The 27,448-nt window shown below is 46.6% G+C and overlaps 1 protein-coding gene across 1 annotated transcript in view; it reads right to left on the reverse strand.

Moving 5' to 3' along the window:
* LOC115160127 (A disintegrin and metalloproteinase with thrombospondin motifs 19) overlaps positions 1–27,448 on the reverse strand; it is a gene marked incomplete in the record, with an annotated part of 113,093 nt that overhangs the window by 46,830 nt on the left and 38,815 nt on the right. The window contains 6 exon segments of the mRNA XM_029710473.1: positions 10,062–10,210; positions 11,449–11,597; positions 13,240–13,341; positions 20,764–20,914; positions 21,815–21,955; positions 26,864–26,969. Coding sequence (XP_029566333.1) covers positions 10,062–10,210; positions 11,449–11,597; positions 13,240–13,341; positions 20,764–20,914; positions 21,815–21,955; positions 26,864–26,969 — 798 coding nt within the window.

Below are 27,448 nucleotides of genomic sequence, written 5' to 3' on the forward strand. Positions count from 1 at the left end.
CCCTACACAACCCCATCATTACCCATACACAACCCCTACACAACCCCTACACAACCCCATCATTACCCATCATTACCCATACACAACCCCATCATTACCCCTACACAACCCCTACACAACCCCTACACAACCCCATCATTACCCATCATTACCCCTACACAACCCCATCATTACCCCTACACACCCCTACACAACCCCATCATTACCCCTACACAACCCCATCATTACCCATACACAACCCCATCATTACCCATACACAACCCCATCATTACCCATACACAACCCCATCATTACCCCTACACAACCCCTACACAACCCCATCATTACCCCTACACAACCCCATCATTACCCCTACACAACCCCATCATTACCCCTACACAACCCCATCATTACCCATACACAACCCCATCATTACCCCTACACAACCCCATCATTACCCCTACACAACCCCATCATTACCCCTACACAACCCCATCATTACCCCTACACAACCCCTACACAACCCCATCATTACCCCTACACAACCCCTACACAACCCCATCATTACCCCTACACAACCCCTACACACCCCTACACACCCCTACACAACCCCTACACAACCCCATCACAAACCCATCATTACCCCTACACAACCCCATCATTACCCCTACACAACCCCATCATTACCCCTACACAACCCCATCATTACCCCTACACAACCCCATCATTACCCCTACATGACCCCATCTTGACGTTCATACCCGATACCATATCTATTAGCTTTGAACTACTACACCCAGGAAAGAAAGGTGCTATCTAGAACCTAAAAGGGTTCTTCGGCTGTCCCCTTTGAAGAACCCTTTTGGCTTCCATGTAGAACCCTTTTGGTTCCATGTAGAACCCTTTTGGTTCCATGTAGAACCCTTTTGGTTCCATGTAGAACCCATTGGAACTCTTTTTTTCCTAAGAGTGTACCACAGATATTTGTGTTAAGGCATATGATATCATATCACCATGCTCTATGTTCATGACCGTTACATGACCCCATTGTGACCTTTATGACAACCAGCTAAAAATACGTTCAACCCAGACATCTCAGCAAGTTACATTTTAGAGGTCAGACATGCCAGAGATCGAATGGTTAAAAGCAGCATGTGGCTGCAATGTGTTAGCTATCACCTGCTGGGTGATGACAAACATTGTTTGGCTGTTTGGGCCGTTTCAACATGTAGAATTGTTGGAAAATGAACAGAAATTGACGGCTGATATTCAGAGGCGATAGGACGGCCAACTGCATCTTTCAGCCGTTAGTCTCCGCGGCGTGTCTGAGCTCATGGAGCTCTGTTATCTCTGGAGTTTAAACACACTGACTAAATGTTGGTGAATAATACAACTGGATTGGATGCATCATTTATAAAAACATTTGGTGACACTTTCTGTTTTCTATGGATAACTTCTTCATGATGTTTTAGAAGCACATTTATAACACATTATGAACTAAGCATAACACATTATAATGCATGGCATAGACGCAAATTCAATTTTTCACACACAATCTTTGGTCAATGTGCAAAGACTGATTTCTATTCTGAGAAACCTAAAATAGTTAACATTGTATTGACATTTACATCAGGGATCTCTCCCAGAGATCTACCATCCTTTAGGTTACACTCCAACCCCAATCTAGTGCACATGATTCTAATAATTAGCTGGTTGATAAGCTGAATCAAGTTAGTTACAATTGGGGTTGGAGCGAAAACCTACAGGAGAGTAGCTCTCCAGGAACAGGGTTGGAGAGCCCTGGGTTACACGATACCTTTAGGTGGTGGACTGACTCCATACTAAGATATCTATAGGACTAGGAGGGCCTACTGTGCAGCCTGCATACAGCAAGTGTGTATATGTTTTCGAAACAAGATAAATATACAGTGTTTAAAGGGGCAATCTGCAATTGGTACATGTATTTTTTAAATTAAAATGTTGATCTCATCAATGGTTAGTCCTTGTATCCATATGTCACACCCTTATCTGTTTCACATGTCTGTGTGCTTGTCTCCACCCCCCTCCAACTGTTGCCCATCTTCGCCATTATCCCCAGTGTATTTATACCTGTGTTCTCTGTTTGCCTGTTACCAGTTCGTTTTGTCCGTCAAGCCTATCAGCATTTTTCCCCTTGCTCCTTTCTTTTTCTATAGTTCCTGTTTTCTAGTTTTCCCGGTTTTGACCATTCTGCCGGCCCTGACCCCGAGCCTGCCTGCCGTTCTGTACCTTGTCACACCGCCCTGGATTATTGACCTCTGCCTGCCCTGAAACTGCCTGCCGTTCTGTACCTTTTGACTCTGATCTGGATTACTGACGTCTGCCTGCCGTTGATCTGTCGGTTTGCCTGCCCCCTGTTCTAGTAATAAACTTTTGTTTATTACCAGATACACTGTCTTTATCTGGGTCTTCCCTAAAACATGATACCATAGCAATGTCTATGAATTTGAAAGTGGTAAAAAATGTCCAGCTGTCACGATTCCCACCGACGGTGGCGCCCCCTCCTGCTCGGGTGGCGCTCGGCGGTCGTCGTCACCGGCCTATTAGCTGCCACTGATTCCCCTTTTTTGGTTTTCCCTTTTTTTGGTTTTGTGCACCTGGTTTGAGTGTGGTTAATTAGCGGGGCTATTTATGTGAGCTGGTCCGCTTCCGTGTTGTGCGGGATTATTTCAATGTTAACGTTTCATGTTCGTGTCGGCGCTAGTCTACGCCGTGTGTACTTTCTCCCCTGTGTTTGGGAATATTTTGTTTCAGTAGTGAGTCTACATTAAATACGCCACTACCCTGTGCTCGCTGCTTCCTGTGCCTCATTCCTTCACCACGACTGCCAATCCGTTACAGAATCCCGCACCACCTAAAAAGGCATGGAATCAGCAGGAGCAGCGGCCACCCCTGTCCCCTCGATGGAGGAACGCGTCCTCCACCACACTACGGTCCTCCACCGCATAGGATCCGCGATGGACCAGATGATGGAGAGGATGGACAGATGGGAGAGAAGTGGTCTCCTCTCTCCACCTCCGGCTCCTCCGATGCAGCCACCTCCTCCTCCCACTACGTCTGGCTCAGGCGCGCTTCGTCTGGCGCTCCCGAGGGAGTACGATGGGGCGGCGGCTGGGTGCCAGGGATTTCTGCTCCAGCTCGAGCTGTACCTGGCCACCGTCAGACCTGCTCCCTCGGGAGAGGAGAGCGTGAGTGCCCTCGTTTCCTGCCTGACGGGCCGAGCTCTGGAGTGGGCTAATGCGGTCTGGAATGGCCCAGACTCGGCGAGGGACCATTATCCAGAGTTCACCCGCCGCTTTCGGGCCGTGTTCGATCACCCTCCGGAGGGAAGAGCGGCGGGTGAACGGCTGTTCCACCTCAGGCAGGAGACGAGGAGCGCTCAGGACTTCGCGTTGGAGTTCAGGACCTTGGCTGCTGGGGCGGGGTGGAACGACAGGGCCCTCATAGACCACTATAGATGCAGTCTCCGGGCGGACGTCCGTAGGGAGCTGGCCTGTCGAGATGCAGCTCTATCCCTGGACGAGCTCATCGACATGTCCATTCGTTTGGACAATCTGCTGGCTGCCCGCGGGCGTTCGGAGAGGGTCCTGCCCGTTCCACCTTCGTGCACCCCCGCCCCTACCCCTATGGAGGTGGGGGGGGGCCGTGCCAAGGGACACCGGAGGAGCTGGCTCCTCCTGCCCCAGCTGTGGTCGGAGAGGACACACGGCCGACCGGTGCTGGAGGAGCCAGTCTGGGAGTCGAGAGGGCAGGCAGAACACTTCTCGGTCACCCCAGGTGAGTCGGCACCAGATTCACCCAGAACCCCCTGTTGGTCACGTGTTCTTACCTGTTTTGTTTCCTAATTTTTTTCCCTCTTCCCAGCATAGGGCGCTAGTCGATTCAGGCGCAGCTGGGAACTTTATGGATCGTGGACTTGCCATTAAGCTGGGCATTCCGCGGGTGCCGTTAGATTCCCCCTTCCCCGTGCACTCCCTAGATAGCCGACCATTAGGGTCAGGGCTAGTCAGGGAGTCTACGGTGCCACTGGACATGGTAACGCAGGGGAATCATAAGGAACGCATTAGTTTTTTCCTTATTGATTCGCCTGCGTTTCCGGTGGTGCTGGGGGTCCCCTGGCTGGCTGGTCACAATCCCCGTATTTCGTGGAAACAGGGGGTTCTCCAGGGGTGGTCAGAGGAGTGTTCAGGGAGGTGTCTAGGAGTTTCCATAGGTGCCACGTCGGTGGAGAGTCCAGACCAGGTGTCCCCCGTGCGCATTCCCCCTGAGTACGCCGATTTGGCGATCGCCTTCTGTAAAAAGAGGGCGACTAAATTACCACCCCATCGACAGGGGGATTGCGCGATAGACCTCCAGGTTAACGCTGCACTTCCCAGGAGTCACGTGTACCCCTTGTCACAGGAGGAGACAGCGGCTATGGAGACATATGTCACTGAATCCCTGGGACAGGGGTACATTCGGCCCTCCATCTCACCCGCCTCCTCGAGTTTCTTTTTTGTGAAGAAAAAGGAGGGAGGTCTGCGTCCGTGCATTGATTACAGAGGTCTAAACGCTATCACGGTGGGGTTTAGTTACCCACTACCTCTCATCGCTACGGCGGTGGAATCATTTCACGGAGCAAAGTTCTTCACAAAACTGGATCTTAGGAGCGCGTATAACCTGGTGCGTATCAAGAAGGGAGACGAGTGGAAAACAGCCTTTAGTACCACATCGGGCCATTATGAGTACCTCGTCATGCCGTATGGGTTGAAAAATGCTCCAGCCGTCTTTCAATCCTTTGTTGACGAGATTCTCAGGGACCTGCACGGGCAGGGCGTGATAGTCTATATCGATGACATTCTGATATATTCCGCCACCCGCTCCGCGCATGTGTCCCTGGTGCGCAAGGTGCTTGGTAGACTGCTGGAGCATGACCTATACGTTAAGGCTGAGAAGTGTGTGTTTTCCAAACGAGCCGTTTCCTTTCTGGGTTATCGCATTTCCACCACGGGGGTGGTGATGGAGTGTGACCGCGTTAAGGCCGTGCGTAATTGGCCGACTCCAACCACGGTGAAGGAGGTGCAGCGGTTCTTAGGCTTTGCCAATTACTACCGGAGGTTTATCCGGGGTTTTGGCCAGGTAGCGGCTCCCATTACCTCACTGCTGAAGGGGGGGCCGGTGCGTTTGCGATGGTCGACGGAGGCGGAGGGAGCCTTCAAGAAGTTGAAGACCCTGTTCACCGACGCACCCGTGTTGGCGCACCCGGACCCGTCTCTAGCATTCATAGTGGAGGTGGACGCATCCGAGGCTGGGGTGGGTGCCGTGCTATCACAGCGCTCGGGTACGCCATCGAAACTCCGCCCCTGCGCTTTCTTTTCGAGGAAGCTCAGTTCGGCGGAGCGTAACTATGATGTGGGGGACAGGGAGTTGCTAGCGGTGGTAAAAGCTTTGAGGGTGTGGCGGCACTGGCTTGAGGGGGCTAAACACCCCTTTCTCATCTGGACCGACCACCGAAACCTGGAGTACATCCGGGCAGCGAGGAGACTGAATCCGCGTCAGGCAAGGTGGGCCATGTTCTTCGCCCGGTTTAGGTTCACTATCTCCTATAGACCGGGTTCCCTTAACACTAGAGCCGACGCGCTGTCCCGTCTCTATGACACGGAGGACCGGTCCATCGATCCAACTCCCATCATTCCAGCGTCTAGGCTGGTGGCACCGGTGGTATGGGAGGTGGACGCGGACATCGAGCGGGCATTAGTGTTGGAACCTGCGCCTGCGCAGGTTCCCGTGGGTTGCATGTATGTGCCGCTCGGTGTTCGTGATCGTTTGATTCGATGGGCGCACACGCTACCTACGGCGGGTCATCCTGGTGTGGCGAGGACAGTGCGGAGTCTCAGGGGGAAGTACTGGTGGCCCACCTTGGCTAAGGACGTGAGGTCCTATGTCTCTTCCTGTTCGGTGTGCGCTCAGAGTAAGGCTCCTAGGCATCTACCGAGAGGGAAGTTACAGCCCCTCCCCGTTCCACAACGGCCATGGTCGCACCTGTCTATAGATTTCTTGACAGATCTTCCCCCCTCTCAGGGGAACACTGCGATTCTGGTGGTTGTGGATCGGTTCTCTAAGTCCTGCCGTCTCCTCCCATTGCCCGGTCTCCCTACGGCCCTGCAGACTGCGGAGGCCCTATTTACCCACGTCTTCCGGCACTACGGGGTGCCGGAGGACATTGTCTCTGATCGAGGTTCCCAGTTCACATCCAGGGTCTGGAGGGCGTTTATGGAGCGGCTGGGGGTCTCGGTCAGTTTGACCTCCGGTTTTCACCCCGAGAGCAATGGGCAGGCGGAGAGGGTGAACCAGGAGGTGGGCAGGTTTCTGAGGTCGTATTGCCAGGACCGGCCAGGGGAGTGGGCGAGGTACATTCCCTGGGCGGAGTTAGCCCAGAACTCACTTCGCCACTCCTCTACTAACATGTCACCCTTTCAGTGTGTTTTGGGTTACCAGCCGGTCCTGGCACCATGGCACCGGAGTCAGACCGAGGCTCCTGCGGTGGAGGACTGGGTACAGCACTCCAAGGAGACCTGGAGAGCCGTCCAGGACTCCCTAAAGGAGGCCAGTGGACGGCAGAAGAGGAGTGCTGACCGCCACCGCAGTGAGGCACCCGTGTTCGTACCGGGAGACAGGGTCTGGCTCTCGACCCGGAACCTGCCCCTCCGCGTGCCCTGCCGGAAGCTGGGGCCGCAGTGTGTGGGGCCATTTAAAGTCCTGAGGAGGATAAACGAGGTGTGTTATCGGTTACAACTCCCTTCCTATTACCGTATTAACCCCTCGTTTCATGTGTCTCTCCTCAGGCCGGTGGTAGCTGGTCCCCTGCAGGAAGGTGAGGTGCTGGAGGTCCCTCCACCCCCTCTGAACATCGGGGGGTCCCCGGCGTACAGCGTACGGGCCATTCTGGACTCGAGACGCCGGGCGAAGGGCCTGCAGTACCTCGTGGACTGGGAGGGGTACGGCCCGGAGGAGAGGTGCTGGGTGCCGGCGGAGGACGTCTTGGACCCATCCATGTTGAAGGATTTCCATCGCCTCCGTCCGGATTGCCCTGCGCCTCGCCCTCCGGGTCGTCCTCGAGGCCGGTGTCGGCGCGCTGCGGGAGCCGCGCGTCAGGAGGGGGGTACTGTCACGATTCCCACCGACGGTGGCGCCCCCTCCTGCTCGGGTGGCGCTCGGCGGTCGTCGTCACCGGCCTATTAGCTGCCACTGATTCCCCTTTTTTGGTTTTCCCTTTTTTTGGTTTTGTGCACCTGGTTTGAGTGTGGTTAATTAGCGGGGCTATTTATGTGAGCTGGTCCGCTTCCGTGTTGTGCGGGATTATTTCAATGTTAACGTTTCATGTTCGTGTCGGCGCTAGTCTACGCCGTGTGTACTTTCTCCCCTGTGTTTGGGAATATTTTGTTTCAGTAGTGAGTCTACATTAAATACGCCACTACCCTGTGCTCGCTGCTTCCTGTGCCTCATTCCTTCACCACGACTGCCAATCCGTTACACCAGCTCCAATTCTCAGATGTTTACCAAAACAGTGGCGGGGTGTCCACTTTGTTGTTGTTGTTTGAACTGCAGATTGCCCTTTTAAAAGCTCACGTGGAGTCTGGAATCTTAATGATGCTTTAAACAGAACACCGCTGGAGCAGGGCCAGCTGCTTTCCTCATAAACCCTACACTCTCTTACATCCTTATCTCGTCACCTGTCAAAATGTTTATGCCAGCGATATGTTTAAAAAGCCAGCGATATGTTTAAAAAGCCAGCCGCCTTCGTTTTGGTCTAGCTTGGTTGAGCAGGGGGCCAAGATGTAACTAATTGCGGCGTCGCGAAACGGTCGCGAAACATCCTCCAGGCGCATTAATCTCTTACAGTGTTTGACGAGGCTACGTTGTAAACATTCAATCCCCATCTTTGAACACTTAAGCGTGCATACATGCGGCCGACAGGTTTATACTGACTTGTGCAATATGCCAGGACTTGGCACCGAGCGCAGACTTGGTCTGCATCCCAAATGGGCCCATAGTAGTGCAAAAGTAGTGCACTATATAGGGAATAGGATGGCGTTTGAGACGCAGGCTTGAGGTCAGAGCTATGCGAGTAGCCTTCCAACAGCAGCATCGTGTTGTACACATGGGATGTCCAACACTCGCTATCTCCCAAATCTCACAGTCAAAGCCAATTTTTACCCCTCTCTGCTCCAAATATGGAGGAATGTGGGATTGGGAGCATCGGGAGCCAGTCTAAATACCTGTTACTTATCAAAGATGGTTTTGATCATCTATATCAGCCATGAGTGCATTTGAGGAATGCATTGTATCCGCAAGCTATAATTTTAATTTTAGTCATTTAGCAGATGTTCTTATCCAGAGCGACTTACAGGAGCAATTAGGGTTTAGTGTCTTGCTCAAGGGCACAACGACAGATTCTTCACCAATCAGCTCTGGGATTCAAATCTGCGAACTTTTAGTTATCACAAATGCACCTGGATAATATAGCCTATGGTTAGGTTTCCAAAGAAGCAGTTGCTTCATATCTTCATTGACAGTATCTGATCATTAACCAATCAAATGAGAGGTAGAGACAAAGAGAGAGGGACATCGAGATAATTAGAGAGAGCGAGAGAGAGAGAGAGAGAGAGAGAGAGAGAGAGAGAGAGAGAGAGAGAGAGAGAGAGAGAGAGAGAGAAAGGCCACAGAAGGCAGACCTGGCTCTCAAGAGAAGACAGGCTATGTGCACACTGCCCACAAAATGAGGTGGAAACTGAGCTGCACTTCCTAACCTCCTGCCAAATGTATGACCATATTGGAGACACATATTTCCCTCAGATTACACAGAACCACAAAGAATTTGAAAATAAATCTAATTTTGATAAACTCCCATATCTATTGGGTGAAGTACCACAGTGTGCAATCACAGCAGCAAGATGTAAATTGTAAATATAACCTATATTTATGTTTATTTATTTTTCCTTTTGTACTTTAACAATTGCAGATCACTACACCACTGTATGTAGAAATAATATTATTCTGGAACTTTTGTGAGTGAACATATGTTTCCCATGCCAATAAAGCCCATTAAATTGAAATTGAATTTGAAATTGAATTGAAAATGAATTGAATTGAGAGAGGGACATAGAGACACAGAGAGAGAGAGAGAGAGAGAGAGAGAGAGAGAGAGAGAGAGAGAGAGAGAGAGAGAGAGAGAGAGAGAGAGAGAGAGAGAGAGATAGGAAGACAGAGACAAATAGAGAGGGAGAGAAGGAGAGAGAGAGAGATAGGAAGACAGAGACAAATAGAGAGGGAGAGAAGGAGAGAGAGACCCCTTGCCTGATGAAAGGAGCTTTGTGCTCCAGCAGGCAGAGCGTCTGTGCAGTGAAGTCATCTAGTGATGTCATCCAGTGATGTCATCCAGAGCAGAGAGAGAGCCACTGGAGAGCCTGTTTGTCATTCTGCACAGAACCCAGGTTCAATTACTGTAGCCTGGGGCTGCCGCTAACATGGGCCTCACACACACACACACACACACAGGTACGCGCACAGCACGCTCAAACACACACAGACCGGCTTGGCTACCAACTCTACCCGAACAGGCACAATTAGACCAAGAAAGAGGCTTGAGCAAAGCAAGATATTAAGAGTTTGAGAGTTAGTCTAAGTCTAAGTGGTTTAGAGAACTGCACTGCAGTAATTGTGAATAGTTTACAGTAAAACTTCAATTAAACGCAGTCTCAAATAGCTGCCTGTCCCTTTTAATAGCCGGGCATCAGCATTTCAGCAAATAAATGTTTCAAATAAATGCCGGTGTGAACTTCAGTGAGTATCGTAGGGCAAAATAAGATAAAGGAGAGCATCATTACCATGGACGAGACAGCAGTATGGTTTGACATGGTCGCCTCAACTACGGGGGGATACAAGGCGCAACGAGGCGCAACGAGTGAGACAATGGTGCTGAAATGCGAAATCGGGGGTGTATGATAGGCAGCCTTTGCAAGTCTGATCTGCAATGGATTTTTTTTTATGATCTAAATATATACCATCATCCATGACGGAGTGCCAGTGTAGGGAGGGGCGATTGAAGGTCTGGCACTGTTGGTCTCTGAAGCTGGGGCTCCCAGCAGGGCAGGGCAGGTTCTCACAGAGCCTGTACTGCATCCTGGAGCCGACACAGTCCCGGCTTTTCCCACTGGTCCCACAGAGACAATACAAAACAAAATGCATAGAATGAAGGTCAAGATCAAAGAAGTAAAGCTCCTGTAGCCTAGCGGATAAGGTGCGTTGGACTAGTAACTGAAAAGTTGCTGGTTCAAATCCCCAAGCTGACAAGGTGACAAATCTGTCCACGTGCCCTTCAGCACTGAATCCCAATTGCTCTGGATAAGAGTGTTTGCTAAATGACTAAAATGTACTCAAAGATGTAAAGTACCTGGGACTACTCAAAGAGACAGTCGTTACAGTGTAAAGTACCTGGGACTCTACACAAAGAGACAGTCGTTACAGTGTAAAGTACCTGGGACTCTACTCAAAGAGACAGTCGTTACAGTGTAAAGTACCTGGGACTCTACTCAAAGAGACAGTCATTACAGTGTAAAGTACCTGGGATTCTACTCAGAGACAGTCGTTACAGTGTAAAGTACCTGGGACTCTACTCAGAGACAGTCGTTACAGTGTAAAGTACCTGGGACTCTACTCAGAGACAGTCGTTACAGTGTAAAGTACCTGGGACTCTACACAAAGAGACAGTCGTTACAGTGTAAAGTACCTGGGACTCTACTCAGAGACAGTCGTTACAGTGTAAAGTACCTGGGACTCTACTCAGAGACAGTCGTTACAGTGTAAAGTACCTGGGACTCTACTCAGAGACTGTCGTTACAGTGTAAAGTACCTGGGACTCTACTCAGAGACTGTCGTTACAGTGTAAAGTACCTGGGACTCTACTCAGAGACAGACGTTACAGTGTAAAGTACCTGGGACTCTACACAAAGAGACAGACGTTACAGTGTAAAGTACCTGGGACTCTACACAAAGAGACTGTTGTTATAGTGTAAAGTACCTGGAACTCTACTCAAAGAGACAGTCGTTACAGTGTAAAGTACCTGGGACTCTACTCAGAGACAGTCGTTACAGTGTAAAGTACCTGGGACTCTACTCAGAGACAGTCGTTACAGTGTAAAGTACCTGGGACTCTACTCAGAGACAGTCGTTACAGTGTAAAGTACCTGGGACTCTACTCAGAGACAGTCGTTACAGTGTAAAGTACCTGGGACTCTACTCAGAGACAGTCGTTACAGTGTAAAGTACCTGGGACTCTACTCAGAGACAGACGTTACAGTGTAAAGTACCTGGGACTCTACTCAGAGACAGTCGTTACAGTGTAAAGTACCTGGGACTCTACTCAGAGACAGTCGTTACAGTGTAAAGTACCTGGGACTCTCACACTTGCGCTGGCGTCCATTGATGCCAGTGCTGCAGGTTGGACTGCAGGTTCCCCAGGACCCCCAAGTGCTCCACTCCCCCATGGCTGGCTCCACTGGCTCCACCGCTCTGCTCACACACTCCCCAGCACGACACCACTGCATGAGTACAACACACACACACACACACACACACACACACACACACACACACACACACACACACACACACACACACACACACACACACACTTGAATAAATCACACCCTGTCCAACCCTGTCCAATGACATCATCAAACCCCACTACTGAACAACTGTGAACACAAACACTCCTGAACCCAACACTAATACAAAACAACGCTGCACTCACAGTGTAACTCGGCCTTGCCGTTGACGTGCTGCTGATTATGTGGTGCGGCTGATGTGTTGAGCTATGTAAACAGACGATTCAGGGTCTGATTGAACACTGGCAATCTCCCTTACTCTGGTTTGTGCTCATCATCATTACTATTGACACTTCTGTTGACAGGATGGAACTCTCTAACGTCAACTTTTCACTGATAAAACCCACTCATTCCAAGATACCTGATATAATTCAAACACTGCCCTGGAAGAGGGGTCTCACTGTTTAATACGTCCTGTCCACTCTGATGACACGTAACATTCTCCAGAGTTCACTGGCCTTATTCAAAGACCCCCCTCCCCCCCCCCCAAAAAAAATATGTTTCCCAAAGTACACTTCAGCGATCAATGAAATCATATTTCTACAAGAGACTGAACTTGAATTTCTACATGGGCTGTTACAGATTATAAATGGTGCATCTAAGGACAAAGTCTTAATAGACTCCCTTCTGTACTTCTCTACTCTAATACCTAATGCTCAACCGTGGCGTACATACAACACGTTCCTGGTGGCGTTACTAGCAGGGTTTACGATGGTCGGGCTCCGCGCGGTGCTCTGCATCATGTTTCCTGTCAGCGTGGATACACAAAGGGACGTGGAGACGGTCTGAAGCAGGGCCAGGGGTTTGCCGTGAGCAGCCACAGCTGGACCCTTCCCTTGGCCCACAGGCTGTTTCTCATCTCCCTGTTTATAATATATCTCGGAGAGAGGATGGCTCTCTCTTTCTCTCTTGTCTCTCTCTCTCTCTTCTCTCTCTCGCTCGCTCTTTCACGCTCTCTCGCTTTCCCTCTCTCTCTCTCTCTCTCTCTCTCTCTCTCCCTCACTCGCACTCTTTTCTCTTGCAGCAACTGCTTGCTTGGGCTTGTGTGGAAAAGATGATTTCATATTTGTGAAGCTGGTATTGAGGGACCATTTGGTAGTGACCTATATCGTGTTGATTGGCTGATTTTAAGGTGATGAAAATGTGATGAATTAATAAAGACATTGGTTACGTCCCAAATAGCACCCTATTCCCTAGATAGTCCACTACTTTTGCAAGGCTCTGGTCAAATGTAGTGCACTATATTCAGAAGGGATATAAGCGTAATTAGGGATGCGGACACAGAGGTAGAAATGGATGCAACAGAGTCTACCCTGAAAAATAATCAAATACTTTTTTTGGTCTGAAAAGCTGTATGCTGTAATTATAAAGTTAAGTTGTTTCGATCTAACAATAGGACAAAACGTCTCAAATAGCACCCTATATAACAAATAGTACACTATACCATTTGGTACAATTTGGGATGTACATTTAGTTTTTATAATAAAACTTGAATGAAGTCATGTGAAAAAGTCCTCCACATGTGCTACACAAATCCATGTACTGTATGGTAATCCATTGCTGTGGTTCTTCCTACCTTTCCAGGGTCACACTCTGTGCCATCCATGGGTGGGTCCAGTTTGGTTTTACAATCCTTCTCTCCATCCACCCGGCACCACAGCCCTGAACACATCACATACTGAAACACACACGCACGCACGCACGCACACACACACACACACACACACACACACACAAACACACACACACACACACAGAGAGAAATAAAGTTTATTGACATACATTTTTATGATGCTGTCTATGTTTATTTACTTGAATCACTGTTAAAAAATGTTATATGTGGTTTATGAAGGACACACTGTATAAAAGAGTTTTCAATGCATCATGGAAATAGGTGTTATTGGAAAATGACAAAATAAAAAAGTATTGGCACTTACTACTACTCTTCACAATGATGTCCATTCCATCAAATCAAACTTTATTAGTCACATGCGTCGAATAGAACAAGTGTAGAACCTTACCGTGAAATGCTTACTTACAAGCCCTTAACCAACAGTGCAGTTCAAGAAGAGTTTAAGAAAATATTTACCAAATAATCTAAAGTAAAAAGTAACACAGTAAAATAACAATAACGAGGCTATATACAGGGGGCACCGGTACTGAGTCAGTGTGCAGGGGTACAGGTTAGTAACGAGGCTATATCATTATGACTAATTGTTCAGCAGTCTTATGGCTTGGAGGTAGAAGCTGTTAAGGAGCCTTTTGGTCCTAGACTTGGCGCACCGGTACCGCTTGCCGTGCGTTATTAGAGAAAACAGTCTATGACTTGGGTGACTGGAGTCTCTGACAATTTTATGGGCTTTCCTCTGACACCGCCTATTATATAGGTTCTGGATTGCAGGAAGCTTGACCCCAGTGATGTACTGGGCCGTACGGTCTACCCTCTGGAGCGCCTTACGGTCAGATGCCGAGAAGTTGCCATACCAGGCGGTGATGCAACCAGTCAGGATGTTCTCGATGGTGCAGCTGTAGAACTTTTTGAGGATCTGGGTACCCATGCCAAATCTTTTCAGTCTCCTGAGGGGGAAAATATTTTGTCGTACCCTCTTCACGACTGTCTTGGTATGTTTGGACCATGCTAGATCGTTGGTGATGTGGACACCAAGGAACCTCTGTGCTTTAGGTTTCAGACCCCTACTAAACTTAATGTCACTAATCTCTCCTGAACACATTGGGTACGTAAACTGAAGAATCTGTCTCGACGGGATGGAATGCGTAGGATAATGATCAAACAGTAGTTCCGCTGCTTGGGTTTTCATCGCTGATGACTCGAAATCATTGGCCACTTTAATAAATGGATCATTAGTCACTTTAATAATGCCACTTTAATAATGTTTACATATCTTATGTATATACTGTATTTTATGCCATCTATTGCAACTTGCCTATGCCGCTCGGTCATTGCTCATCCATATATTTATATGTACATATTCTCATTCCATCCCTTTAGATTTTAGTTGTTGTGAAATTGTTAGATATTACTTTTTAGATATTGTTGCACTGTCGGAACTAGAAGCACAAGCATTTCGCTACACTCGCATTAACATCTGCTAACCACGTGGATGTGACCAATACCATTTGATTTGATTTGATTATTTGGATGTATCAGGATTGGGCGAAGGTCACAGATTATTTGGATTGGGCGTAGGCGGTGCTTAAACTTCGAATGCTTTGCGTGTGTGGTGAAATTAGCAAAAGGGGGGCCCCCGGCGACGCTCCTCTGCCCGGAGCCTCTGGAGACGCTCCTCAGCCCGGAGCCTCCGGCGACGCTCCTCAGCCTCCGGCGACGCCTCCCAGTCCGGAGCCTCCAGCGACGCCTCTCAGTCCGGCGCCTCTCTTTAGCGGCGCCTCTCCAGCGACGCCTCTCTTTAGCGGTGGTCTCCTCCGGCGATGCCTCCCAGTCCGGAGCCTCCGGCGACGCCTCTCAGTCCGGAGCCTTTAGCGGTGGTCAGCAGCCCAGAGCCTTTAGCGGTGGTCTGCAACTCAGAGCCTGCTGCGGTGGTCTGCAACCCAGAGCCGTCAGTGGTGGTCTGCAACCCAAAGCCTTCAGCGGTGGTCTGCAACCCAGAGCCTTCAGCGGTGGTCTGCAACCCAGAGCCTTCAGCGGTGGTCTGCAACCCAGAGCCTTCAACGGTGGTCTGCAACCCAGAGCCTTCAGCGGTGGTCTGCAACCCAGAGCCTTCAGCGGTGTCCGGCAGTGCAGAACCTCTGGTAATGATCCATAGGTCAGGGTTCCAGAAGCAGAGGGATCTGCGGGCAGAACGGGTCTACGCCATAGCCAGAGGATTGGCGGAAGATCTGGGTGTAGCACAGGAGCCGTCATTGACGGTGGCCACCCTCCCTTCCCTCCCTTTTGTTTAGGGTTGTTTTTGTGGGTTTTTGTGTTGGTGTGCAGTCGGGGTCTGCACCTTCGGGGGGGTGGGGGGGGGGGGGGTACTGTCACGTCCTGACCAGTGAAAGAGGTCATTTGCCATAGTAGTATGGTCAGGGCGTGGCAGGGTTGTTTGTTTTGTATGTATTTTGGGTTTTCTGTTTCTATGTGGGTTTGTTCTAGTTGTCTATTTCTATGTGTTGGTATTTCATATTCGGGTATGGTTTCCAATCAGAGGCAAGTGTCTTTCGTTGTCTCTGATTGGAAGCCATACTTAGGCAGCCTGTTTTTCCTTTGGGGTTGTGGGTAGTTGTTTTCCATTCTAGTCCAAGTGTACCTGACAGGACTGTTGTTGGTCGTTTTGTTGTTTTTTTGGTTAAAGTGTATTCATTAAAGAATTAAGAATGAGCACTATCCCCGCTGCGTCTTGGTCTCCATTCCACGACCCCTGTGACATAAAGGGTGTAGAGTTTACATGGTTGAAGGGTGTAGGGTTTACATGGTTGAAGGGTGTAGGGTTTACATGGTTAAAGGGTGTAGGGTTTACACAGTTAAAGGGTGTAGGGTTTACACAGTTAAAGGGTGTAGAGTTTACATGGTTGAAGGGTGTAGAGTTTACACAGTTAAAGGGTGTAGAGTTTACACGGTTGAAGGGTGTAGAGTTTACACAGTTAAAGGGTGTAGAGTTTACACAGTTAAAGGGTGTAGGGTTTACACGGTTAAAGGGTGTAGGGTTTACACAGTTAAAGGGTGTAGAGTTTACATGGTTGAAGGGTGTAGGGTTTACATGGTTGAAGGGTGTAGGGTTTACATGGTTGAAGGGTGTAGAGTTTACATGGTTGAAGGGTGTAGAGTTTACACAGTTAAAGGGTGTAGAGTTTACACGGTTGAAGGGTGTAGGGTTTACACAGTTAAAGGGTGTAGAGTTTACACAGTTAAAGGGTGTAGGGTTTACACGGTTAAAGGGTGTAGGGTTTACACAGTTAAAGGGTGTAGAGTTTACATGGTTGAAGGGTGTAGGGTTTACATGGTTGAAGGGTGTAGGGTTTACATGGTTGAAGGGTGTAGAGTTTACATGGTTGAAGGGTGTAGAGTTTACACAGTTAAAGGGTGTAGAGTTTACACGGTTGAAGGGTGTAGGGTTTACACAGTTGAAGGGTGTAGGGTTTACACGGTTGAAGGGTGTAGGGTTTACACGGTTGAAGGGTGTAGGGTTTACACGGTTAAAGGGTGTAGGGTTTACATGGTTGAAGGGTGTAGGGTTTACATGGTTGAAGGGTGTAGAGTTTACACAGTTAAAGGGTGTAGAGTTTACATGGTTGAAGGGTGTAGGGTTTACACAGTTGAAGGGTGTAGGGTTTACACGGTTGAAGGGTGTAGGGTTTACACAGTTGAAGGGTGTAGGGTTTACACGGTTGAAGGGTGTAGGGTTTACACGGTTGAAGGGTGTAGGGTTTACACGGTTAAAGGGTGTAGAGTTTACACGGTTAAAGGGTGTAGAGTTTACATGGTTGAAGGGTGTAGGGTTTACATGGTTGAAGGGTGTAGGGTTTACATGGTTGAAGGGTGTGGGGTTTACATGGTTGAAGGGTGTAGAGTTTACATGGTTGAAGGGTGTAGGGTTTACATGGTTGAAGGGTGTAGGGTTTACATGGTTAAAGGGTGTAGGGTTTACACGGTTAAAGGGTGTAGGGTTTACATGGTTAAAGGGTGTAGAGTTTACACAGTTAAAGGGTGTAGAGTTTACACGGTTAAAGGGTGTAGGGTTTACACAGTTAAAGGGTGTAGGGTTTACACAGTTAAAGGGTGTAGAGTTTACACGGTTAAAGGGTGTAGGGTTTACACAGTTAAAGGGTGTAGGGTTTACACAGTTAAAGGGTGTAGAGTTTACATGGTTGAAGGGTGTAGGGTTTACACAGTTGAAGAGGCCAGATGCACTAAGTAGCCACCTGTTGGGTGAAGGACCTCTAACTACATACAGGCTTTACTTTAGGCAACCTGTGATTCAAACAACAACACAATGGGCACCCCGCCTACATGCATTTTCACTAATTACACAATCGCAACAAACTCAGGGTTTAATGAGAAAAGAAGGACAACTGACCTCTTGTTTTCCATTAGCACCTGACAACAATAAAACAACACCTAACATTCTCAGAAAAAAAAAAGCAATTGGCCCATAAAAACACTTGCAGGCAGGCTCTAAATACAGCTTCACAAGCCCAATGGTGGATAAAAAGCTCACGTCCTCTTCAAACCGCCTGCTCTCTGGTGGAAAAAAATCACAATGCCATTTAGGGGGGTGTTTGGTTCGTAAACACAGCGGTTGTCATGGTGCCTGATAACACAGCTTAATTAATGGGTTGCTTTTATGAGAATGCTGAGCCTCTGGGGTACAAACGGGTCCACCGCCGAGGCTGCGCCGGCATCTTATCGTGACAGGACGCGACGTGAGGAACCTCGATCGAATCTTTGGTAATTCTTTATTTAATTTATCTGTCATCCGTTTAAAAACTATTGTTGGTGATTCATGGTGGAGATTAAGGATTCACTCAGAGCGACTGGTGGGAGAGTTCATATGGTTCATATGTCTCAGTTTTTATGAATTAAAGCTTGAGTGGTTATCGAAACAGTAAAAACATTCCCCCCGAGACCTCGGAGGAAGTGATTTGTAGGGTTCTCAGAGAGATAGAGATCTGTTCCTTTCGGAAAGGGAGATATGTTCTGGGACTGATGGATGTGGTTGATACCAGTGTCTCCATAGTAACATGGTGACAAACATACAGTGGCAACCGTGCAAAAAAATAAAAATTATCTTTCAGTGAGTGTGCCATTGTAACATAAGTAGGAATCGATGAAGTCAAGATCGCTTTGATTTCTGCAATGTAGGAAGTCTATTTTAATTTGAGTAATTTTCTAGTGTTAGAAATATGACGTTGTTGTTGTTGTTATCTTAGTAAGGGGAGAACTTCCGTACATAATCACAAATCTTCGAATGCTCATACTAACTGCACTAACTGTACTATTTGGGGCGTAAATTGAGTATATAGTAGGCTTATTGGTCATAGTATGGATATAGTTAGTATGCCAAAGGTTCCCGGATGTCGTACTACATTTGCCAAAATATGAAGTATACAAGCAGTGGACACTATTTCTGTCACGCCCTGACTATAGAGAGCCCTTAGTTCTCTATGGTGTTTAGGTCAGAGCCTGACTAGGGGGGTGTTCTAGTCATTGTATTTCTATGTTGGTGAGTTGTATGGTTCCCAATTAGAGGCAGCTGGTAATCGTTGCCTCTAATTGGGGATCATATTTAGGTAGCCTTCTTCACACCTGTGTTTTGTGAGATATTGTTTTGTTTAGTGCATTGTGTGCGCTACGAACGGCACGTTCATTTTGGTCTTTGTTGTTTTGTTAAGTTTCACTTTAAAATAAAATATGTGGAACTATACGCACGCTGCACTTTGGTCCCGTCCTTTTGAAGAACGTGACAATTTCCTTGCTTTTAGGGCCCATAATGCAATTCTTCAGAAAATGGGCGTGGCTTCACATCGTTTTCAGATTTGAAGAAAATGGCAGAAAATATGCAGCCGAAGTCCAACGAGAGCGGATACAAATTCATTGCTTTAACTAATTATGACAAATGTTAAGAACATTTTGAACAATGTAATAAAGTAATGACTTTCGAATAAGTTACCTTACACGTTATGTTGGCTGACAATTTGTTAGCTACGCTATCCTTACGAACCACATAGCATATCATTACAGCAGTATGTACCAGATTGTTAGTTAGCTACCTAATGTTAGTTGGCTACTAATAAATGAAATCTGCCAGTATATTAACTATATGCTATCTCTAACTAACTACCCAATGTTTATTGACTGGATTATTCCTGTCATTCTTAGCTAAGTGGTAAAGTCATTGTGTGTTCTCAATGGACATCGGGGTGCTTCCGTAAATTCGCTCTGGCTAGCTACTCTGATTTCAGAGCACTCTCAAGCGCAGAATAACTGATGAATTTATGCTCAACACCTGTTGAATATGGCCAGTGTCAGTGTAATTAAATTGTTGCCAGCAGCAGCACAGTTAGTCACCAACACTCTAGATAACATGAAAACTGCCTAACCAGCTCTGCTAGGGCGAGTAAAATGATCAGAGTGAGTTGTTCTCTAATTTGTGTCTGGAAGTAGCTAGCAAGCTAGTCAACCCAACTCCTCGGCCAGAGTGTCCAGTGTGCGCTCTGAATGCTCCAAGAGCGAAACGAGTGTCCAGTGTGCGCTCTGAATGCTCCAAGAGCGAAACGAGTGTCCAGTGTGCGCTCTGAACGCTCCGAGAGCGAAACGAGTGTCCAGTGTGCGCTCTGAATGCTCCAAGAGCGAAACGAGTGTCCAGTGTGCGCTCTGAACGCTCCAAGAGCGAAACGAGTGTCCAGTGTGCGCTCTGAACGCTCCAAGAGCGAAACGAGTGTCCAGTGTGCGCTCTGAACGCTCCGAGAGCGAAACGCTCTGAATTTATGAACTGACAATGTGACAACTCTCTGAGTTTATGAACGCCCAGAGCGGTCTCTGAGCGCCCGCTGGCACTCCAGGTTGAATTTAAGAACACACCCAAAGTCGTAAAAAATCTATCTAGTAATTTGTTATGCTAACAAGCTAGTAAGAGGTTGCATAGCAACAGCATCAACTTCCGGTAGACAGGCGAAGCTCTTGTACGCTCATCTGAAAGGATACCATTTGTTAACAGTACACTAAAATGAACTAATAGTATATAGTATGTAGTATATACTCATTAAGTATGTAGTATACAGTATGTTAGCATGGGTATTTGAACAAAACTCTTGTCTTTAATAGGGGGGAAATATTCTCTGAACTCAAAACTAGGTACTGATCCCAACCTGCTCTGTTCAGATGCAGGATGACCTCGCGACGCATCCCACACAGAGGTAACAGAGTATAAGCTATGCGCTTTTTGAGGCCGTGCTTGGTGTGCTGCAACCTCATGCAAACCAATGCACCTTCCCCATTGAAATACATTCAGTTGGCTCCACCATTTTACTCTGTGCTGCTCAGTGTGAATGCACCCTTAGAAAAGAAATGGCGCCATTCACGATGCAGCGATGCAGTTCATGCCTTTTGTAATCAACTCCCATTTCCTAGTGCTTCACTCACCTGCATGTTCTGACAGTGGGAGGCGGTGGTTCCGAAGAGGATCTGACACTGTTCATCTGCCGTGTAGGTCATCCCTGGGTGTTTGAATGGCAGGATCACTGAGTTCAAGCTCAGCGGGTCGGTCTGGAGGAGACAACTACTGGCCTTGGACCTACGACACACACACGTGCATGCACACACACGCACATACTCACACACGCACATACCCGCACACACACGGACACACACACACACACACACACACACACACACACACACACAGGAACGTTCTCTATTGAGTCACTCTCCAATAACCTGGCAAAGAAGTGACTTCCTATTGAGGGCATTTCACATCACTATGGCAAATACTATTTGAACCCAGGTCTGGGCTCATAAAGTGTCTCAGAGTAGGAGTTCTGATCTAGGATCAGGTCCCCCTGTCGATATAATCTTGTTCATTATGATCTAAAAGGCTAAACTGATTTGTGAATATGGGCCAAATTCCCAGCTGCACTGGCTGTACTTTACTACTGTATTATGGTCAATTAATCATCCACAGCTTTCAGCTGTCTCATTCAACCCCTCATTCCTCCAGCAGGTTGGCATTCATTGTCATGAATCTGAAATGAAGACTAAAAATCTAATTTTCGTTTTCATGAATTTTTACAACATAGCCAATTTTGACTTTGCAGCTGGCCCATCTATTGAAAATCGCTCAGTTCTGCCTCCGGGGCAAGATTCATGACAATAAATGTCAACCTGCATTCCTCCACAGCATGACTCTTTTGGCTGTAGTTGATGTTATAAACAAGTCTTTAGAAATACATGCGTAACGTCACTGGGGAGAGGAGTGAAACATTGAAGTATGCAGGGTGTCCTGTTCTCTGTGCAAATGGATGACACGTGATAGTGGCAATGGACTTCAAATAACCAATATGAAATTAATAAATATATAAACGTTATTTTAACGTTTAAGTTGGTCAAACTGACAACCAATTAATGAAATGAAATGAATTGAAACATAAATGATCAGGGTGAGAAGGAGGAAGGAAGGAAGAGGAGGCTAGTTTACCGGAGGAACTTCTCCACGTCGTCACGGCTACAGCCGGACCAGGAAACATCGCCCAGGTTCTGACCTTTGACCCATTCTCCTGACATGATGTGGAGGCCATCCGCACACGACTGGTGGTCGTTGTCGTGACTCACGCCCATGCTACAATCACAGAGAGATAGAAAAAAACATTATTGACTAAGGTTGCAAAATTCTAGCCTGGGTACCAGTCTGTTTGTGCCATCATGCCACCCCTTAACACTCCTTATGATGCCATCATACCACAATCCAGGCTAGCAAAATTCCTGAAAATTTCTTACAACTTTTTCCCCCAGAAATCCTGGTTGGATGATTTCTCGAATCAGCAGGGTGTAAACTGTGAGGGAATCCAACATGGATTTCAGAAAAATGTTGCGATACACTATCGACATTATCAAAACCAGAGGACAAAAAAAATACACACAACATAGTCCGAGGAGGACACACTAGCATGAAACTATAACCATGTGTCGTTGCCGAAAAACAAGCAAGAACATGAAAAGCGCTGGGAATTAGCAAATAAACATCGGCACAAGTTCACTCAGTCACGGGTATTAAATGCGCCTTGATTCCAGTTGCTGTGGGCAACGAGTCAATGCTCATCTGCTACAGATTTCTATCCAGAGAGGGTAGAGGGAAGGGGGGATGATGGGTTTCCATTTGGTTGCATCCTCAAGTAGCACCCTATCCCCTACATAGTGCACTACTTTTGACCAGAGCCCTATTCCCTACATAGTGCACTACTTTGACCAGAGCCCTATGGAGCCTTAAGATCTCATAGAGTGGAAATATCTTACTTAAAAAAAAAAATGTATGGAAAAATCTCATTTTTAAATGCACTGCCCCTTTAAAGTGGTTTCATTGGCTTGGCTCTCTAGTGCAAATGGGAGACAAAAGTCCAGCAATAAAACATAAAGAAACACTGTTAGAAATTTTTGTGGAAATTATTTTATGTGAGGGTTAAATCAGTGGACCAGGTCATGATTTACTTGAAGCTTGAAGCTTGACCCCAAACCCCTCCCTGTCTTGACAGCAAAACCCCCTCTGATATTTTCAAAAGAATTCTGCACTGCATGTCCACGATGTATTTTGAGTCACTATTCACGTACAAATAAAGTACATATATGATCATAAATCCTATCCCATAATAATAATAGAATCCTTCATTAGCAATATATTCCCAACAGTCAACCTTCAGATCTTAGATAATTCCCTTCATGTCTACATTTGGGCTGGTTTCCTCCCTTTTTTCTCCTTTTTTACAGCATTTCCACAGGACAAAGTGAGACCTCCTGGGCCTATTGTGAAATCGCATCAGTGGCTGGTGAGAAAAGATCATGTGCATCAAGGTTCACAGAGAAGGAACAAAGCTTCTCTCTTGTAAAAACACTTTGATAAGGTTACTAAAATGGAGGTGACTCGCAAGCCTTGTCAGGGACCCAACGGCTCAGGACTAAGCCGGGCCTTTCAGATGCTTTCCTTAAACCACCATTGTCTACAGAGGACATGACCCCATCATTACTGAGGAACAAGTCAAACACTGAGTTAGGAGAGAAATGCACAAAACTCTGCAACTTCTGCAAGTTGTTCAGAAACAACTTCTGCTAAAGAATTCCTGTTTGTTTCTCTCAAGTCATCAGATGCTAGCGAGCCTGGAGTCTACATAGGAAGGCTAGAGAGGATGTGAAATTCAGGTTCAGCTCAATATGGAACTCTGGTTTCTCTGAAAAACCATTCACACCTACTGCAGCCCTCATCCTCCACATACAACACCCGTTCTGCCAGTCACATTCTGTTAAAGTTCCTCAAAGCACAACACATCCCTGGGTCGTTCGTCTTTTCAGTTCGCTGCAGCTAGCCACTGGAACAAGCTGCAAAAAACACTCAAACTCTCTTCCTTAAAAGACTCAATCATGGACACTCTTACTGACAGTTGTGGCTGCTTCGCATGATGTATTGATGTCTCTACATTATTGCCCTTTGTGCTGTTGTCTGTGCCGAATAATATTTGTACCATGTTTTGTGCTGCTACCATGTTGTGCTGCTGCCATGTTGTGTTGCTACCATGTTGTTGTCATGTTGTGCTGCTACCATGTTGTGCTGCTGCAATGTTGTGTTGCTACCATGTTGTGTTGCTATCATGCTGTGTTGTCATGTGTTGTTGCCATGCTACGTTGTTGTCTTAGGTCTCTCTTGATGTAGTGTTGGGATGTCTCTCTTGTCGTGATCAGGTTTTGTCCTATATTTGAGTTATATTTTTTATTTTTAATCTCCCATCCCCGCAGGAGGCTTTTTGTCTTTTGGTAGGCCATCATTGTAAATAAGAATTTGTTCTTAACTGACTTGACTAGTTAAATAAAATAAAATAAAAAACATCCAAACACCACATGCAGATAAAGTAGTCGGCATCTGGACTATGAAGCATCTGATTTGAGGGTTAACGTGACCATTGGTTTTTAATCTCAGTTAGTTCTGCATGACTGGCTATAAATCCCAAATGCTTAGAAGAACATTTTGGGTCACGTCTACTTCAGATTTTGTTTGTAGCCGTTTTATCTTATGTTTTAAAAATGGCAAATTCAATGAGGCTATCCAAGCCATTGCAAAGACTGATACTCTTTGCTATTTTACTCTGAGCTACACAGCTAAAAAGACATCCTTTTTGACTGTCGGACATGTATATTAAGTTTAGTCCCAAATGTATAACAGATGGGATATGCAAAAAGCTATCCGCAAGAGCTTTATTTAAATACGTTTTTTTTCCTAAATCAAACATCAGTTTTCAACTTACAGTAACATATCAAATGACATAACGAATATTTCACTTGATTGTATATTTTTGGAGCAATTATAGGATGAATTCTAATGGCAGTTCTAGGCCATTATTCATCTCTTGCACATAAGTGCAATATATTAACAAATGATTTTAAAGGTTTACGGAAAAGAAATAGAGTGAAACACAAATTAAAATGTAGTCAAACGAGAGAGAGATAGAATGAGAATGTTCACAATAATATTTTGCTATTTTGAGTGGAAGATGATGATGCAATGGATGAATATGTGTAATGAGCTCATACAAGACAGCCTTTCTTTTGCACCTTGTGCTTAAAAATACACAGTATTTGTTATTAACTGCAGTAGTAAAATCATTCAAATCCAGACAGAAAATATTTACACAAGAAGCAACCTAATATCACACAGTCAACCTCTCATTTCATTTAGTAAGTTCACCATTCTGCCATTCTCACTGTTAAACATCACTACGTCATGGCTTTCACCTTCTGAAGACAGCTCTGTCATGTGTCATGCTACGCTAGCCATGCGTGATGCTATGCTAGCCTTGTCTCATGCTACGCTAGCCCTGTGTCATGCTACGCTAGCCATGTGTCATGCTACGCTAGTCTTGTCTCATGCTACGCTAGCCCCGTGTCATGCTACGCTAGCCCTGTGTCATGCTACGCTAGCCCTGTGTCATGCTACACTAGCCCTGTGACATGCTTTGCTAGCCCTGTGACATTTGCTTGTCTCATGCTACGCTAGCCCCGTGTCATGCTACGCTAGCCCTGTGTCATGCTACGCTAGCCTTCTGTTGTGCTACGCTAGCCCTGTGTCATGCTACGCTAGCCCTGTGACATGCTTTGCTAGCCCTGTGACATTTGCACCCAACGGTATTGACTCTGTAATTAAATTCTGTGTCATTTCACCCCAACTGCCTTTGGAAGTGACTCAAGATACTTTGATGTCTTTGAGTTGTAGTCCGCATCAGCGTGGCCTTTGTGAAACTACTGCCAAGTCATGACGAACGCGAGCTCTGATCTCTGAGCTCATTTGGCAGAGACAAGTGTGCTCCAGGACTCATCAACTAGTTTTCCTGTTCGCTATCTTGAGACAGATACATCACACACAAACACAGACACAGACACAGACACACACACACACACAGACACAGACACAGACACACACACACACACACACACACACACACACACACACACACACACACACACACACACCTCTAGTTTTGTAGGCTATTGGTGCAGGCACCAATAGCCAACATGTGAATGCATTTAAGTACATGCAGGCACATTTCATAGGAAGACTCGCATCCCAAGATGCATGCTTGCCCATAACATGTCATTAACAATTAAATAACTAGTTAATAATTAGCATTCTAGACTCAGATAACCCCATCTCTGTTGAATCAGTGAATCAGCATGACCAAACTGGGACAAGCACACAACAAAGAAAGCAACCAACTTCGGGCACTGATCTCACCACCCCAGAGACTTCAGTTTGTCCAACAAATCTACAGACATACACAGTTGGATAAACAATAGCTTCACACACACAATCCAATAAACAAAAAGACAAACTGGAACAGCGGCTCCAGCCCTGACAAAGCACAGTGGTGTTTTTGGAACAAAATTCAACCAGAGGATTTTCCTATACAGAGCTGGTGGGGATGATGATGACACATCCTCGGAGGCTTTCATAAGACCAGATGCTACGTTAGCATTAGCGGAGCTGCTCACTCTTTCGCTCTGGGGACCCCATGGAGGGCCCTCTAAGGGCAAGTAGGCTCCTTTGACTCCCCATACCACCATGACTTTACTTAACAGCGTTTTAGGGCTCAATTCAATCCATATTGTGGAAGTTCAGCGTTACTGCGTGATTGAAATTTAAAGGAATGTTCAGCGATACAGACTGAATAGAACTCTTACTCTGTTATCAGGGCATAAAATCCAGTCAGTGCATCTTAGCGATCGATTTCGCTGCTAAATTCAGATACAAAACTACTGCATAAACTTGTGTCGATAGATTTGTTTCCACACAACTCATGGCATTGCACAGCCAACTGTCTATTGTAATTATAGATGTCCTACCATGTTTGTGAGAGAATTAAGTTGGTTAGTGTTTGTGGTGGATATCGAGCTTGTGAAGCGTGAGGTGAAAGTTGGTTAGTGTTTGTGGTGGATATCGAGCTTGTGAAGCGTGAGGTGAAAGTTGTGGGAGAGGAAAAACTTTACTCACTTGTGGCCCATTTCGTGAGCAATGGTAAAGGCCAGGTTGAGGCCGTTGTCCTCAGCTAGGATGCATTTCCTTCTCTCGCTGCACATGCCGCTCAGGTAGGCAATGCCTGCAATGGAGAACAGAGAAAACAAAATGGTTGACATCTCTAAGGGTGGAATCCGTGGTCCGGAGGGGGCTAGGCCTTTTAAAACACCTGAAAGACCTTTTTCCTATTTCCTAATTCTCTGTAAAACATCTAAGCATACCCTTTTAGCTGTCTGTATCCTCCTAACTAGTGGTTATTTTTTAAAGAAACTAAATATGCTTCTCTGCATCTCTTCTAAAAATCTGGGTGAAAGATTGAAAGGAATGTGAGTCTTATTCATTACATTTAGTTCCTGCTTGCTTTTTCATTTCAGCAGGCATGCCAGCTAAAATAGTTAGATAAGCTAGCTACTCTAACTTGAGTGATAGCCTGAAATGGCTTATTGGTAGCTAGTTATGCGGTTGGGAGATTGGGAACCTATCTGGGCTAGCTAAAGCCAACTTCATAAAAATGCTAGGTGGCTAGTTGTATTACAAAAAATAAATAATATACAGTACCAG

This window comes from Salmo trutta, chromosome 23 (assembly GCF_901001165.1).
Source record: "Salmo trutta chromosome 23, fSalTru1.1, whole genome shotgun sequence".
In the NCBI taxonomy this organism is placed as follows: Eukaryota; Metazoa; Chordata; class Actinopteri; order Salmoniformes; family Salmonidae; genus Salmo; species Salmo trutta.